Source organism: Fundulus heteroclitus, unplaced genomic scaffold, assembly GCF_011125445.2.
Source record: "Fundulus heteroclitus isolate FHET01 unplaced genomic scaffold, MU-UCD_Fhet_4.1 scaffold_927, whole genome shotgun sequence".
In the NCBI taxonomy this organism is placed as follows: Eukaryota; Metazoa; Chordata; class Actinopteri; order Cyprinodontiformes; family Fundulidae; genus Fundulus; species Fundulus heteroclitus.
The window spans coordinates 21,560-34,867 of record NW_023397392.1 but is presented as its reverse complement, the minus strand read 5'-3'; the positions used below and the strand labels follow the sequence as shown (position 1 = coordinate 34,867).

The 13,308-nt window shown below is 37.5% G+C and overlaps 1 protein-coding gene across 1 annotated transcript; it reads right to left on the bottom strand.

Moving 5' to 3' along the window:
- Positions 1 to 1,279: 1,279 nt before the first annotated feature.
- Positions 1,280 to 12,275, bottom strand: LOC105921346 (translin-associated factor X; the record flags this gene model as incomplete). The annotated part of the gene is given in 7 exon segments (XM_036134877.1): positions 1,280 to 1,308; positions 1,311 to 1,347; positions 1,349 to 1,401; positions 7,443 to 7,579; positions 9,931 to 10,045; positions 10,140 to 10,229; positions 11,923 to 12,275. Coding segments are annotated over 7 exon segments (477 nt in total), but the record flags the coding sequence as incomplete, so codon positions are not given.
- Positions 12,276 to 13,308: the final 1,033 nt, after the last annotated feature.

Genomic DNA, 13,308 nt, shown 5'->3' with positions numbered 1-13,308 from the left:
TATATTTCTGTGAAGAAAAAGAAACCGCACAATCGGCATAGTGGTGGCAGCATCATGCTGCGGGGTTTTAGTTTTCTAAGCAGGGACTGGGATGGAGATGTTGAGGTAGAAGGACTTTGCAAAAAACAGCAATAATGGATGAAAATGTTTAGAGGCACTGAGCTATATAATACACTGGAGTGCTGATTTAGCCCAAAAACTGAAGTCACTGGCCGCCATCTTGCTACTCCCTACTTCTCACAGAATCCCATAGGATTTGGTTGCAACAACAAGCAGTTTTCTGGCTGTATGAAAACGGTTCACAGGTAATTTTACAGTCAGTGGATGTACTAACACTATCAACTACTAGGAAATTAGGTGCTGAAATATATTTTACATGTTATTCAATTAATATATATATACATATATGTAAATATATGTTTTTGTGTGTATTTTTTTTATATAGATTGAGATTATATATTATATATATATTATATATTATATTATATATATATATATATTATGATATATATAATCAAAACAAAAAAATGCAAAATATTTCAGCACATGACTTTCTCAGTACTTGATAGTTTTAGAACATAACATAAAAGTATAAGCCATTTGACGTTTTAAAAGTTTTAAACCCCCCCTGAACATGAGAAAATCCTTGTTATTCAATGCTGTAGCGCACATATTCCTTAGTTACTGGGGGGAAATAGGGAGTACCAATATGGCGGCTGGTGGCTTCAAAGCGACTCGTTCTAACACCCGGCGATTAGCACTCCAGTGTATTATATAGCTCAGTGGTTAAAGGGTGTTCCCTCGCAGCAGGATAACGACCCAAACATGAAACTAGTGCTACTATAAACTGGTTTAGATCAAAGTGTGTGTTAGCAGGGCCCGGTCAGACACTCCTCATCCAATTACACTGAGCTTAAGCTTTTTGCTATGAGAAAGGAAAAACAACAGGCTGGTAGAGACACCGGCCAAAAGACTCCAAGTAAAAAGGTGCTTAAATATTTTGCATTTCTAAAAAAAAAATTTAAAAGCCATTCAACATTTTCATACAGTAGGACTTGTTTGTGCTGGTCTACCAGATAATACCGCGATAAAATACCTTGAAGTTCGGGGCTTGTAACACGAACACACCGTAAAGAAGTTTAACAAGTTTGAATGGCTTCACAACCACCTTTATCCCTGCGTGAAAAATCAATTTAAAATGCTCGACCTTGACTAAGTGTGTAATGTTTACGTTTAGATGACGGGCGAGCCGAAAGCACAACGTTGCTATTTAACGCACCTTCGGATCCGGGTTCTCCGCTTTCATGAGACGAGCCTGGCGTTGATCTCCTCCAGGCTGATGATGGCCGCGGTGACGGATGTAGTGCAGGAAGGAGACGGCCTCCACGTACTCCTGGATTCCTGAAGCAGAAAACAGAACTAATCCACACATGCCGCAGAAACAGTGCACAAAGCCATTTTATTAGCTTCGCAGGAGAAACTGAAGGGGATGCAGCAGATGATGGCAACACCCGCTGCTTATGCGTTTAAGACGACAGGTCAAAAATAATCATGTTTCCTGCCTCTGTTTAATGAATTGGAGATTTTTTTTTTTTTTTTTTGCGGCAGCTAAGATGACCCCTCATTTGTTTTCAGCTCCTGAGTAAACAATAATCAAATAATTGCAGGACGGAAGCCGTCGTGTCTGAAGTTTACTTTAGGAGCTGCAGTCGGGCTTCAAAGGGTCCGCCGCAGAGCGCTCGTGTTGCTGACCGCGGCGGCGAGCAGGCAGGAGGGCAGATCACACGCAGGTGGGTTGTGTTTGCTAATTAGGGAGCCACTGGATCTTATTTAGGAGTCTTAAAACAGGACTGCTAACAAATGTAACCTTTTCTTTACAGATTTTTAAATTTTCTTCATAGCTATGAGCCAATTTCGACTTAAAATACAACAGAAGGCAACGTTACCAGTTCCTTTTCATCAAAGAACCTGTGGTCTGTTTACTTTTTATGGTTTTTCATTGTGTTCGTTATTTTCTCCAAATACATAGCTGTTACTTTTGCATCCATTTAAAAATCTGCCAACAGTCTGGATGGAGGTTGGATGGATGGACCGACCCACGGATGGACAGATGGCGGCGGATGGCGGCATAAATGGAAAGATGGTAGGATGATAGTCGGACGGATAGATGGATGGATCCAAAACAAAAGAAATTGCCTATTAAATTAAAGACACTTATGTTTCACCCTATACAGTAAAAACCATAAAGAAAATAAAGCTTAGACTGGTTTTAGCAACTTGTTAAAAGTAAACTCAGAAACCGATCGTTTAGAGAATAAATGTGGGAAATTGATTTGTTTGGATGACGATATCACAAAGATCGATATGATGGGATACCATCCTCCCATCTAACACTATTATTTACATCGATATCAACTCACAAGAAGAACAAAACAAATAGGATTTGACCATTTTATTTCTAAGCTCTTATAAAATGTATTTTATTATGAATTAATTTTTACTTCATATATTAACTTTATCCTTGTATCAATTTAAATCAAAAACAGCATTCTTCTAATTATAAAAATAATAATAGATCCCCTATAGATCATAGTCTCATGCCTTGTAAATTACAATTAAAGGCGGATCTTAAAAATTACCACAAGGATCAAAGTTTTCGTTTTGCATCGATGTAATAGAATCGTTAATTATTTAATGCATATATCAATGTGGATTGATGTATTGTTACACCCCTAGAAGAAAGTCTGGAAAAGCTTAAACAAGCTTTTCTACACAGGGGTCTGGGCAATAAATCAATTTAATTGAATAATTCGAATTTTTAATTTATTAAGATTTAATTTTTGGAAAAAAAAAAAAAAAAAAAAAAAATCAGGATTTTATTTTTCCTGTGAACTTATTGGGCTTCCATTTAGACAACAGCATGCAATGCTGCATATATGTTTAGTAAGATATATTTTCAAAAATATTGTAGATATGAAACGTCTTTTACCATAAGACGAGACACTTTATACATTACTTTTTTAAGTTAGTTTGATATTCCACCAGTGAAGTGAGCCTGTTCTTAGCTCACTGTGAAATACCACTAAGATTTTGTTATATCTTCACTGTTTACATTGTCAGGGCCGCCATCTTGTTTTAAAACATGTTTCACAGCTTGTATTTAGATACACTTTGAATTCAGGTCAACTCCCAGACGAAACGCTCGACATAAAAGCAAGTTCGTAAAACAATTTCTTTAATTTCTTTTCGTGAAATGAAAAGGAGGGAGTTAAAAACGATTAATCAGATTCTGTAAAATAAAATCAGATTTTTTTTTCTTTTTAAATCGTCCCAGCCCCAGTCCAAAAACATTGACATTAATGTCCATTCACCATGAATAAGCCCTGTGCTACTCTAAGTAAGACACGTGTGCCTTACGCTTTTTGGACATTTACAGCTATACGCAGAAACAACATGTCGTTTTATATGTAGACCAACCCGGCGGAGGGAAGAGTCGTCTCTGATACTTCGGGGGAGTAAAGCGTACAAAAGGGAACAGGATATACGACATCAAAAAGGTTACACAAGCTTTGAGGCGAGCAGCCAAGGTTCAGTTCCTGAGTTTACTGCCAGGAGCTGTTTATATTATTTGCTCTAAAGCGGCGATTACCTTTGGTCAGTGAAACTCGTAAACAATGACTCAGGGAAAAGCAAACTGGAAACAGGAGGGATTATTTTTGGCACGACAACTGGAAAAGTTGAGGGCTAAATTTGTGCGGACAATCTGCCGGGATCTGATCTACAGATACAGTTCTTTACACTGTATTAATGCCGATTGTCTATTTATACCCTGAGAAGACTGACTTTTTACGTATTATTTGATTAGCGCTGGACCACGCTGGGGTTTACCGAGAAGCCAGGCCATCATGGGAAAAGTGCATTTCTGTTTTCACAGCGCCATTACTGAGGTTGAGCTACTGGGCTTATCAAAGTGCCGTGTTATCAGTGGTAATTGTGTTTAAATTTAGCCACAATATCTCTGACGGTCCTTATAAAAAAAAAAAAACAGACCCATTACATAAGCCTGGGGACGTCTCCTAGAGCAAAGATTATAAGGGGAACCCGTGATCTGGCCGCGGTCTGCCTCTAATAAGGTAAAAAAGAAAAAAAAAAAGAAACCAGTAATTGGTGGAGACTGCCACTGGTCACGTCGTGGACGAGGCACCACCGACTCCCTGAGAGGCCACTATCTAAAAAACTCCCTTCCCAGCTGCTAGATAACAGCTCACGTTCACTCCCATTAATGTTTTCCTCCAAAACGGAGCAGACTTTATGTCTACGTTCAAAAAAAAAAAACAAAAAAAAAACGCTCTCACGTTGTCTTTCACTTCAAATAAACCCGGTGAGGATGAAAAAATGGCGCAAGTAGAAATAAACTAATGGATGAAATCATGCATGCACAATTTAGCGCCCTGCATTTTTTATTGCAAACTCTGCTAAAAACGCGTAAAATGCCACAAAAACCCAAGAAGAATCCGTCTATAATCTAGATTTACGCAGTGGGGGTAACTTTTTAAGTAGGCTATTTTTTTTAAAGTTTGATTAGTATAAATCTGATGTGACAATTTTCTCGCACACTGCTCTTCAAAATGACAATAGAGCATGCAATTCAGGCAGTAGGCAGATGTGTGTTTTGGACTTTTTAAATCAGGAAACGGCCACAACATATTAACCACTCGCAATTTTTTGTCAATCTCTACATTCAGAGCAATAATTAAAAACCGAGAGCTAAAGCTTGCCTCGCCACCACGTCTCCATAGCAATCATTAGATGCCATCGACATGCCAACATGTGGCGTTTGTTCAGTGTTACGGGGGCTTAAACTGGAACTGAACAATAAGAGGAGACTCAAACAAAGAATGAATACTTGGAAAAAAACACTTAATGCCCTCATTAGACATGGTGGAGGATGCTGTGGGAAAACTTTTAGAGTTTACGCCATGAAAAGCTCCTTGAAATATGAGATTTAAAATTGAAATTCTGTTGGATTCTATTGGAAGACTATAAAAACGGATCAAATTAGGGTGTTTAAGCAAGATGGTGATCAGCTATAAAGCAGCATCAGCAACACAATGGTGCTCCAGACACCAAAGAATGAAAATCCCACAGTGTGACAGCTGCTAAGACCTGTGTCTAATCAGAGTCAAGTTTATTTGTGCGCCACATTTCAGCAGCGAGGCGGCTCAAAGTGCTTTACATCATTAAATCAAACTAACGTTAAACTGCGTCAAGTGAAAAACATCAACACACATCAAATATGTTGGTCAGTGTTCCTGTTATTAGGGGCAGAAAGTAACTCTAAACAGGGTGATTTAAAGGAACTCGGTGTTTTTTGCTTTGATTTGCAGTTTTCTGGTAGTTTGTTCCACATTCGTGTAGCATTGGAGCTAAATGCAGCTTCTCCATGTTTGGTTCTGGTTCTGGTTCTGGGTATGCAGAGTAGACCAGAACCAGGAGATCTGAGCGGTCTGGAGGGTTGATACAGCAACAACAAGTCTTTAATGTATTTTGGTGCTAAGCGGTTCAGTGATTTATAAACTAACATAAGTATTTTAAGGTCTATTCTCTGAGCTACAGGGAGCCAGTGGAAGGTCTTCAGAACTGCACTGCAAAAAGGGAAAATTAAGTGAAATTTTCTTGAAATCAGTGTATTTTGTCTTGATTTGAGGAGCTAAAGAGATTATTTGCCAATGGAATAAGATTTTTGCACTTAAAATAGGAACAATTCATCTCCATCATCTTATTTCAAGTGCAGTACATCTAATTATCTTATTTTAGGGGTAAAAATATTGGCAAATAGTCTTATTTAGCTCCTCAAATCAAGGACAAATACACCAATTTCAAGAAATTTTTACTTACTTTAGTTTCGTTTTTGCAGTGATGGGGTGATGTGCTCTATCTTCAGCAGCGTTCTGGATCAGCTGCAGCTGTCTGATAGATTTTTTTTTTTTGGGCTGACCTGTGTAGACACCGTTGCAGTAATCAATGTGACTAAAGATAAACGCATGGATGAGTTTCTCTAGATCTCGTTGGGACATCCTGGAAATGTTCTCCAGGTGATAGAAGGCTGACTTTGTGTCTATGTGTCTTGAAGGTTCAGGTCTGACTCCATCACTACCCCCAGATTTCGGGCCTGATCAGTGATTTGTAGTTGTAATAACTGAAGCTGCTGCTGCTGACTCTAGCTTGTTCCTCTTTAGGTCCAAAGATAACCTCAGAAGTTTTGGCACATCCATGCATCAATTTGTTCCAAGCATCCGTTCAGTGCATGGAGGGGGTTCAGAGTCAGCTCTACGTTACACGATACGAGAGGCTCCACAGGTTATGAAGGGTGCCGTCCAGCAAATAAAGAAAATAATAAATACCTTTTTAAATGTGTGAATCTATTCCTGTCAGACGAACTCGTCTGATCGGAGCGTCGAGGTGAACAGGTGCATCGTTACCAGCTGTGTGCATGTCGGAGTGCGGCTTTCATTATTGTTCTCCTATAGAGGCAGCCTAGACCAACACTGATCAATAGTTTGGGCGCCAACGCATTTTTTCCTTCTTGTTGGATTTTGTTTTTTCTTGCGCCTTCAGCAGCCTTTGAGGCGCTGAAGTGGAACATTTTGCCAAACTTTTTATTTATTTATTATTATTTATGAAAGGGAATTGACATTTGATTAAACAGATTCATCCAAAGAGAACTCTTTCATTTATTACTGGACTGTTTTTATTAAACATATGTGATTGTGCTTTACTTTCAAAAGGATTTGGGATTGAAGAGTTAAGGCCGAACAGCTGATTTTGTAACTTTATATTAAATACAGATGTTGCTGTAGATGGATGACAGATGCTGATAAAGTTGATTATTGTTAAGTACTTGATTAAGTCCTTGATTGTTGTATTGTTGAACGTTGTAAGTAATTTATGACTAAACTGTGATCGTGCAATGTGCACACGTCAAAGTTGACTTTGCACTAAAGATTAAATCCACGGAGCACAGCGTGTCATGAAGTAGTCGTATAAAATTGCTAAAATTGCACAGTGTAAGAAGAAGGCCATAAAGTTTGAGCCGGAGAGAAGAAAGCGTAGCCAAGCTTCCAGGACTGAAGGATCAGGAGGTTTTGAGCAAAGAGGACCTTGAGAAATAATTGTGGTATTTTGTCCCCAACTGAATAAATGTACTAAAATTAAGGGTTTCATTTTTTAAAGAATTTCAGGGACATATTATACTGCTTCAATAGAATATGAATACAACATGGCAATAACTATGGGTAGAGAATAATAATAATAATAATTAAAAAAAAACACATCCAGTAACAGTACTTTTGCACGGTTCTTTTTCTGATTACCTGCAAGCTCTGAAATCCCCAGAGTGTTAATTAAATAAAAAATTTCTCCCGTCTTGTGTCACAGCTCACCTGCAGTGAAGGCTCTGTGAAACTGAAAAATATCCTCTCCTCTCAGCTCCTCTGCAATTTGGCCAATCTTCTGTCTGACTCCCTCCAGTTTGCCCTCGGCCTCGTTCAGAATCGGGGGGCGCTCTGCATCGGGGACGCTTTGTGGCCGCAGAAAAAAAAAAATGAAATGAGCTTTAACTGGAAATCAGAGCTGGTTTATGGCTCTGTGCATACAAACAGAGCTTTTACCTCCCAGTGGAGTCGCTGTAATACTAGAGCTACTTCAAGTCTAACCCCTATAATCAGGAAATGAACAATTTCATCTTAAATATAGCAAACTATTTTATACAATGGGAACTAAAATAAATAAAAAAAGCCATAAAAATCTATTTAAAATAACATTTTCTGTAGAAGCACTTGTGCTCTTAATAAATAAACATTTCTCCAAAGTCTTTAGCTTTTTTTTGGGCTCTATTACAAATAAGAACTTTAAATCACAAAGATTAAAGCATTAAATGTCTTGTTTAAGCACAAAGGTGACAGAAAATGTCCTAACTTTAATATCCAACTCTTTCTTTTAAATGAAACAGAAATTTACAGACATCAACTTTTCAGTTAAAATTACATTTTTCTGGCACCGTCTTTGCAGGGTTGGGTCAATTTCTTACAAATTATGATATTTCCACAAAGCAATTATATTATGCATCTACTGCCTTTAGACCTCCCTCAGTTGTTTTGCTTTAAAATGAATCAACAAACTCAGGATTCCTTGTCATGTTCAGGTGAAAGATCTTTCTTCAGCAGGGTGAACATCAAGAGGATGGGTAGATTACCAAATAAATTAATAAATCTTCACTTTGGCCTAATGAAGCACTGAAGGTGACATTAAAGATGCAATCTGGGGCAACATGGCTCAACAAGGCAGGAATTAGTTTTTATTGAAGACGAGTTTGAGGATGACGACTTTATTTTATTTGCACAGATAATGGTTGAGTATAAGATTCCTAAAGCAGACTTTGAAACAACCACAGCTGAATTCTCGCCGTATTTGTGCGTTCACAAACACGCAAAAGCCCATCCTGAATGAACCAAGAACGGTTCGGACCAATCACGTGGCAGCATTATGGTTTACGGAGGGACACACAGCTGTGATGAAAGTAATAGCAGCCGAGCTCACAGCCAGGAGGACGCACCAAACGTCACAGGACATCCAGGAAACGCTTACTGGCTAATATGTGATTCAGGCGTAAGCTGGATGTGTGAGAAGAGCAGAAGCATGTTATTGCATGTGTTACATGTGAAATGGCTCAATCTGTGGGAAAATGTCAGAATTTTCCTTCACAAGGTCCTGGGAACAGAACGACCACAGATCAATGCGTTCTGTCTATACCAGTGTTGTGAGACTCGAACTCGAGTCCGAGTCATTAGCTAAATTTAGAGACTCGTGACTTGACTTGGACTTGAGCACTGATGACTCGAACTTGGACTCGGACTCCTACATTCAGATCATTCTGACTCGGAAATTGAGAAAAAGACTCGACTTTTTTTTATATGCACCTTTACATTTATACGTGTAGGTACGTATGTATGTAGGCATATATATATATATATATATATATATATATATATATATATATATATATATATATATATATATATATATATATATATATAGACCACTATGAATGTAAATAAGACATCATATGCTCATTCCTATTTCTTTTTTTTTGTATTTTTTGGTATTCTTTTTTAACCATTGTATATATGAAGATTCACTGTATATAACTAAATGCACCTTCCCTACTCTGCACCTTCTTGTATGAGCCGATGTGACGAGTGAATTTCTCCATTGTGAGATCAATAAAGACTATCTTATCTTATATCATTAGGCTATAATTTTAATGTCATTAGAATATGATTTGGTGTATGATTTTAATATCTAAATTATTAGTGCAATGTAGTGGAGTGTGGATTTTTTTTTTAGTTTAAAAACATGTAGGCTATGCTTACTTTAGTGCGGAACTTGGACTCGACTTGGATCAATAGTGACTCGACTCGGATTTTTTTTTAATGACTTGGACTTGACTCGGACTTGAACACTGGAGACTCGAACCTGGATTAGGACTCGAGGCATAGTGACTTGACTACAACACTGGTCTATACAGTGAGAGTGTGCTGAAGGATTAGAAGAGAAGCAGGAACTATTGGTATAAATGATGTTAATGCTGAGTTGGCTTGTTTCTTACCTGATTTTACATCTGCCCTAATGGAGGTAGAGAAGAAAAACTAAAAACATTGGCCCTCAATGTGGCGGTTACCCTCTACGCTGCCCATAAATAACTGGGGTGGATGACAACTAACCTGATACACATGCATTCAAATTGCATGGCCAAAGTGAAGAAGACATTCACTTTTCACTGTTTTGTGTACATTTGCTGTTTGAGACAAAAAGATGAGGGGAAACAGGAATAGCGAAAAGGAAAAACCCTTTCTGTGAGAATACACCTACCTGGTCACTCTGTGCAAAAGAAAAATGGCCCTCTTGCTTTCAATGGTGACGTCTCGGCTGATCTTAACGAGACGCTCGTGCTTGTCGTGCCTGGTGTCGAGCTCCTGCTGGAAAACTTTGAAGGCGGAGAAGCAGGTTTTCACCTTCGTTGCTAAAAACAGACGCAAGCATTACAAAAGGCGGAGTCGAACCGCTGGAGCTGCGCTTACCTTTAAAGGCAGCGATGACCGGCGAGGCCGAGTTGGCGTGCACGTCCCGCTCCTGTGCAGCTTCAGCATTTCTCCGAGACCATCCCTCACCTGACGCAATGCAGAAAAGAAGGGGTGCTGGATGATTGATATTTAAAAGTTGCTATCATTTCTGTGAGCTTAACTTGATCAATTAGGAGTGCAATAGTACAGCAACACCTTTCATCTGTATTTTTTTCTAATCTCACACCAGAGCTTGGAGTTTTTTATTAATAGAGAGTGCGGAAACCTGGTAAAAGTTGTAGATTAAACCCTATAAGCTGCTGCCAATGACTTTTCAATACCTCTAACCTGAGCGTAGGGCTGTGCGATTTTCCTATAAATTGCGACATATTTCAATTATAGTTGCAATTAAGATTTCATTTTTACTTTTATTTGCATTAACCACAAGCAACATAAAGATCATAAATACGCTTGTAAACAAGGACTATTTAAAACAAGAAACGTAATTGTTTTCATTAATCACTCACAATATTATCAATCAAGAGAATAGCTTTGTACGTTAGGCATCGGTCCTTGTTGAACGTAAAGTGTAACCAACACAAAGTCTATCTGTTAAACAGTTTGACCGCTACTTAATGCTGCGGTGAGATTCCTGAAAGTTTCTGGTAAAAACATATTAATTAAATAAACTAAAAAAAAAAATACAATTAGATTATCTCACTTTTGCAGCTCTCTTCCCTTCCATGTGGAGGCAAACCCACTTTAAACACATTACCGACATCTAAAGGACACGTTTTATCAATTAATGGTTACATAGCCAAAAATTGCAGCCCTCAGCTATTTGGAAATTGTGTTTGCTTGTTTTTTTTAAATTGTGATTATACTGTAAATGTGATTAGTTGTCCTGTCCAGCCCTACCTGAGCACGGTGCTTTTTTTGTTTTTTCCTGTGTGATTAGGTTCTAAGCCTTTATCGCAATACTGCAATCCCAAAAGGACATCTTAGATGCAATAAATTATATTATTTAAAATGTCACACAGCCATGCTTTGATTGTCAGTTATACCGTACATTTAGAAACGAGCAGGAACTCTCACTGCCCTTGATGTATAGTTTTGGGTCCAAGTTGCTCAAGGTCAGAGAGAGTTAGCTTGATAATTGGGATAGCGTAATAATTGAAATGACAGAAAAAAAAGTGATAATCTGAATGAATCACAATTATCGCCATTTCTCTCACCAACAATAACACTGCTTCTTGCATGTTTTCATAATATTGTGTAGTAACACTAATCATTATTCTCCTTCCACTTCCTGATTCTGCACTGCCTATTCTTCATCTGACACACAAGATCAGAACAAACTACACCTATATCTGTATATCTACACAACCTGAGATAATGTAACATCGAGCTTATATGCACACCAAATGCAGCAGTGAGAAAATACATTTTCAAATTGCAGTATTTAGTAATGGATTAATAGCTACACTTTACCATCCTTTTTTAATAATTCAATATAAAATGTGCAATTACAAAAAAAAAAAGGCTTAATAAATTGGATTGATGATTGTATCATTTAAATGGTCATTTTGAAATGGTTGTATTTCTTTTTCAGTGGCTCCCCTGGTCCTCCACAGTAAGACAGACAAGCAGTTAAAACATTGATGGCTGAAATTAGCCAAGACAAAAAAAAAAACGTTATTCCAAAAGATGAGTTACAAGTGAGTGGTGCAATTAAACAGCGTATTCTAGTTATCTAATTTAACTCGCTTAAAAAAAAACAAGCATTTATATTCAGACTTACCTTCTCGCTTATTCATCCCTTTAGCGGAACAGTTTATGTTTTCTACTCAAATATAAAGTCGGTTCTCCACTAGACAGTCTACTGTGATGCTAACTGGTTAGCTTTCTCTCTCGGCGCTGCAGACAAAATGCAACAGATAGCTTATATCTTTATTTCACGCGTCGGGTTTTTCTGGGACTAAAGGACAAAACTCTCCCCTCTCATTCCCTAACATCTCCCGGGTCGGTAGACAAACAAAATAAACTCTTGCCACTCATGAAAGCCAAACAGTTGTGGGCTATTTCTCTCTTGAAAACAGGCATTCATGCGGTAATCTCGGGTCTTCTGCGCCGTTTACACGCGTATCAGAGAAACGCAGCGTAGTGCATCATGGGAAATGTAGTACAATGATGTGGTCCCATAGCCTTTTTCCGATTTATTATTTTTTTTAATCTATTGGTTTGTTTCTGTTTTGTGATGGTTTCTTAATTCAATACAGTAATTCAATACACCAAATATGGCTTTAGTTGTTTTTTTTTTTGTTAATTTATTTGTTTTGATGGGTTTTTTATCAAACTATTTTTATTGGCAATTCTGTAATAAATCAAACAAAGCAAATGTTATAAACATCACTTGAAACACACTGTGCCCACAATATTCTTATTCCAAAAATAGCTTCAGATGTAAAAGTGATTTTGATTCAATCGTTTACAAGAAATTAGTCAAGCATCTCCAAGAAGAAGAAAAAACAAACAAAGCTCAGAAAATATGAATAAAATAATTCATCTGTTTTTATTTACAATTTATTAATATAGCATGTCAAAAAGTTCTGAATAATCGATGGAAAAATCTCCGTCAGTGTTATTTCAATCAAACCCTTCTAATTACTGCTAAGGAGCTTTTTGCATGTTTTCACTAGCATTTTGAAAGTGCGTTTCTGGGGGTGCCATGATCACTCAAATATTTAGCTCCCTCCACTGATTCTCTATCAGACTCTGGTCTGGACAGGCTGGGCCACACCAGGACATAAATATCACTTAATCAGAAGAAACATGGTGTTGATAAGATAAAAGACTTAGAAATAAATCTGCCCGGGGTTGAATTAATTTTGGGCTTAACTAAACATTTGTCTTCAACTGTATATTAAGATTAAAATGTAAATAAATATATAACGGTGAAAGCAAAAGTTTATTAACAATAAAATGCTATTAAATGGAAGACAAAAAAAGAACGAGTAAGCAAGTAGTTTTTTTCACATAGTAAATTGACCATATAATCATAGACTTTTGCGATTTTACATTAGGGTAACACTTAACACATTTTTAAATATGATTATTCTGTGATGGTAAATATCCTCCAGAACAACAAAAAAAAAATTTAATCTCCCTCCCACTTCTGTATGATCTG